This window comes from Sinocyclocheilus grahami, unplaced genomic scaffold (genome assembly GCF_001515645.1).
Source record: "Sinocyclocheilus grahami isolate Dianchi unplaced genomic scaffold, SAMN03320097.WGS_v1.1 scaffold310.1, whole genome shotgun sequence".
In the NCBI taxonomy this organism is placed as follows: Eukaryota; Metazoa; Chordata; class Actinopteri; order Cypriniformes; family Cyprinidae; genus Sinocyclocheilus; species Sinocyclocheilus grahami.
Window position 1 is genome coordinate 125,429 of NW_015505489.1, and position 4,380 is coordinate 129,808.

Here is a 4,380-nt window from a genome sequence, read left to right on the forward strand (position 1 = left end):
AAATTTCTATAGTATCTACACAAGATGCTGAGCAGAAATCCTATTTTTGTATGGCACAAATTTAGTAACTGCAGAATAAGCCTTACAGGGTTGCTGTTGTACAGCGGGTCACAGAACTTCTCAAGGGTGTACAGGTACTTCACATTGTCTTTGGCCTCATTTGCCGCATCAGTGATTCTGATGTCTAGTTCTCGCCAAACCTGCGGAGGCAAATAATTTAGACCTCAAATTAGACCTCAAACTGACTGGCAAAAACAGCTCAAGCAATGGCATTAATGAAATGAAAATGAAAAAGTCATTGTGAAAAAGGAAAGAACATTCACGAAAACTCAATTATAAAACAAATTTACCTTATAAGACAAATGCCCCAGCTATTGTATCTTTCACCCAACAACTAATAATGATATATAAATATAAATCATCAACTAACCTTAATCAGTTTGGACTTGGCTATAATAAGAACCCCCAACACAGCTTTGACCTCAGGGCTCTTCAACTGGTCCAGCAGATAGTTGAAACGGGACATGCGTTTCTTCCAGTGGTCAAGCTCTGCACGGGGACCCAGGTCATCTGCTTCTTTCCTTAACTGGTCACTCTCTGCAAGGACCTTCAGATCACATGACAGGGTGGTTAAAAAGTGAATACAACATATAAAAGACATGACAAAAAAGTTACAATTTTGAGGAAGATCTAACGTTATTTGCAAGCAAACCCTCTCATATAATAGATTCTATACCACAAATTAAAATGAATTTTCAAAGTAAGAGATTTGAAACCTGTTCGATCTGTTTGACCCAAGTTTTCATGCAGGCTTCGATCTTCTCCAGAGCTTCTGCGCTATTGGCCACAGCTGTGTAATCTGAAGGACCTTTCAATGTTTTCAAGTCAAACGTTTCACATTCTTTGAGGTTTACCTGAAATATCAAACAATTTTCACAGATCTTTCTTTGGAGATATTTTGCATGATGGATGTTAAATTGATGATCTGGGCTAGATACAAATTAACATACAATAATCAAAGTCTATTATTACAAACAAATAAATGAATAAATCAACTATACATTGCAAAAGGAGAAACCACTTTAATGTAAGACTTGTGTTTTTGTTAGAGTGCTTTTTAGCAGAAATAAAATTAAGTTTATTATTTAAAGTGTGAAATTGTCTAAATCACCCATTTTGAGGTAGGACCAATTTATAATATCTGCCATTTCTGGGAACCTTGCAATGAGTTTATCTGCTTCATAAGGTCATGACACTGAAAGTGAAAGCTAGTAACTGTTAAGTTATAGCTAAGTAACTATAACTACGCACAAATCTCATGTTACCTAATATAATGTCTGAAATTAGGTAATTGAATTATATATATACATATATACATATGATCTCATAAATCCAGAAACCAAGATCTTGACGGCTGAAAGCTTGAAAGAGATAAGAAAAATAGCATTCAATTTCCAATATTTCATCTGACTGACCAAATCCACCATCCCATTCATCTTTTTTTTTTTTCATTTTTGAGAGGCTATGGATCAATATAGTACTAGAATGGAGTGTGTGAGTGTGTGCATCCTTGAGTGTGTTTATGTTATTGTAAAAGTGTGCCTCTTTCTTTGTCCTTTTGTATTTGTGAGACCTTTTCTTGCAGGCTCTCCTGTGCCCCGGCTAACACAGAGACAAAGCTGTCCAGAGAGCTAATAAAGTCTTGCTTGACAGCCTGAGCCTGCGGGCTTGCTAGCTCTGCCCAGCCGTGGTTCATCTTCCTCAGAGTGGGGATGAAGATCTCTGACAGCAGCTGCTCCACGCTCTTCAGCAGACCAACACCCATGGTGTCCAACATGTTAAAGTTCACATCCTATGAGAGCAAACAGAGGGGAGAGGATGAACATATACACAAGAGACTTTTGTTGTTGTTTTGATGACATATAAGGCTCTAACTGAATCAAAATATCACACACAACAAATGGTCAGTAAAAGCGCTCAAATAAAATAAAATAATAATAAACCAACCAACCAACAAACAAATAATGTATAATGAATTTTCTATTAGGGTTTGCCATTTTTTGTGAACCTGTTATTTCGTCATATTTTGAAGCAAGTAAAATGACTTTTAGTATAGTTTAGTATATTTTTATAAATTAACTAAAAGAACTATAGATTTGATCATAAGCATAGTAGTGGGAAATAGAGTGACAACTGATATTTACATGCGTTTTATGTATGCAGCCTGCTATACTGTTATAAAGATCTCATCGATCTATATTACAAGCTATCAAAATTTCATCTTACTTTTTGGGCACAAAAATATCAGCAACAATTGCATTATTCAAATTCAATTACATTATTTTTGCTTGATCAGCTGAATAATATTGAGTTTAAAACTGAGTGATTTATGAAACCTGACATATGAAACAACAGTCAAATAAAATAAAATAGAAATATGTGTGTGTGTGTGTGTACCTGGTATTTATCACATTATGGGGACCAAATGTCCCCACAAGGATAGTGATACTAGTAAATTTTGACCTTGTGGGGACATTTTTGAGGTCCCCATGAGGAAACAAGCGTATAAATCATACAGAATGAGTTTTTTTGAGAAAGTAAAAATGCACAAAGTTTCCTGTAAGGGGTAGGTTTAGGGGGTAGGGTTGGGGTAGGGCAATAGCACATACAGTTTGTACAGTATAAACACCATTACGCCTATGGAATGTCCCCATAAAACATGGAAACACAACATGCGTGTGTGTGTGTATATATAGTTATTTTTTATGTGACTTATTTCATATGTCTGGCTTTATAGGATTAAGCTAGGGGACTTACACAGTAGTCACAATATTTCTCATAAAAGAAAACAAAGAAACTAACAAACAAAAACATAAGATGTATGCCTCTAATGCTTTAAAAGAGAGTAAACCAATATCTACCATATGGAATGTACCAAATAAAAGATATGACCAGGGCAAGAAATATTTACAGGGGAAAAAAATTAATATATATATATATATATGGAAGTCAACTCTTTTTCAAAATATCTTATTTTGTGCTCAGCAGAAGAAAGAAACTCATACAGGTTTAGAACAACTTGAGGGTGAGAAAATGGTGATAGGATTTTCATATTTTGGTGAACTTTCCCTTTAAATGGCATGAAATCTGAAAGAAAAGAAAAAGGAAAACTGTAGACATAGTGTAGAAGTTTACACTAAGGCCTGCTTGTCACAATGCAATGTTTGCCTGCATTATAACACCTTTCAGTACACAACACATGATCTTGTTATTGACATGGTTAACAGATGCTTTTCACACATTGCTCTTGTTTCCATTTACCCTGTGGATATTCTCTGATGTGATAGGCTTGGAGGTGTTTGCCCGGGTAAAAAATACACAAATGCCAGTGAGGGCCACATCTGTGCCTTCCGTCACAAAGACCTTGGCTTTCTTACTGCGAATCATTGAGGAGGATACAGCTACCAAACAAAGACACAAAGACAAATTGATCTTATCGCATGTCTTATTTGGATGCAGTGTAACATTTGTGAGAATTTAATGAGAATCATCATTGAGAATATTCAGAACTATAAACAAACTAAAAAAGAAGAATGACAGTATTTTTAATGATTACTTAGATTTTTTACTAATGATTATTTTCACAGGCTTTACTAACCGATGTCTACAGGCTCTGTGTCCTGGTAGTATAAAATGAGGTGAGGAAGGCCATTGGCAGCAAAGAACTGCTCTATCCGCTCAATCTGAAAGATCAAACATAATACTGTTAAATAACATTGTATAAAATATCCTAGGGAATGCTAATAATCAATGACTTCCTCGACTAGAAAATGTGCAGAATGCTCTTCAAAACCAAATTAAGAAGTGTGTCTGTGGAATATTGTTAACCTGTGTGCCCTCCAGTATCGCATCTTCCACTTCAGCTTTCTCCAGACCCACGCAAGAGGACACAATGCTGAGAACATAGTCATGTCTGCTGTCCAGCTGTGCTCTCTTGGCCTCACGCTCTTCCTTCAGCTTTTGCTGTGTGATAAGAAGATGTGCCCACTTTAGCATCAGCATTTCCTTACTTTGTTTTGACAAGCTTTTATACACGGTCTATTAATAAAAGGATAGTTGTAGCAGGACACATACTGCAGGAGTATTTTTAACTTCTTGAAATCTTGAAAAAATGAAACCTCTTCAAACTCTTCAAAATTCAAACATTCATCACATGCGCTATAATAAATATAAGACCACGGACCTGAGAAAAAAAAAGTTTCTTATTTTCTGAGAAACTTTTATAAGCCTGCACTAACTATAGAAATTAACTATGACAATAGTTTTAGAAAAGTCATATACAGTATATATATATATATATATATATATATATATATACAG

At 35.3% G+C, this 4,380-nt stretch overlaps 1 protein-coding gene across 1 annotated transcript in view; it reads right to left on the reverse strand.

Moving 5' to 3' along the window:
* Positions 1 to 4,380, reverse strand: part of dnah5 (dynein, axonemal, heavy chain 5) — a 132,123-nt gene that overhangs the window by 114,004 nt on the left and 13,739 nt on the right. Inside the window, exons 2-8 of the mRNA XM_016293920.1 lie at positions 3,889 to 4,023; positions 3,669 to 3,743; positions 3,322 to 3,492; positions 1,634 to 1,852; positions 777 to 914; positions 431 to 607; positions 87 to 200 (exon numbers count right to left, since the gene is read on the reverse strand). Of these exons, the coding sequence (XP_016149406.1) occupies positions 87 to 200; positions 431 to 607; positions 777 to 914; positions 1,634 to 1,852; positions 3,322 to 3,492; positions 3,669 to 3,743; positions 3,889 to 4,023 (1,029 nt within the window). The remainder of the gene's footprint in view (positions 1 to 86; positions 201 to 430; positions 608 to 776; positions 915 to 1,633; positions 1,853 to 3,321; positions 3,493 to 3,668; positions 3,744 to 3,888; positions 4,024 to 4,380) is intronic.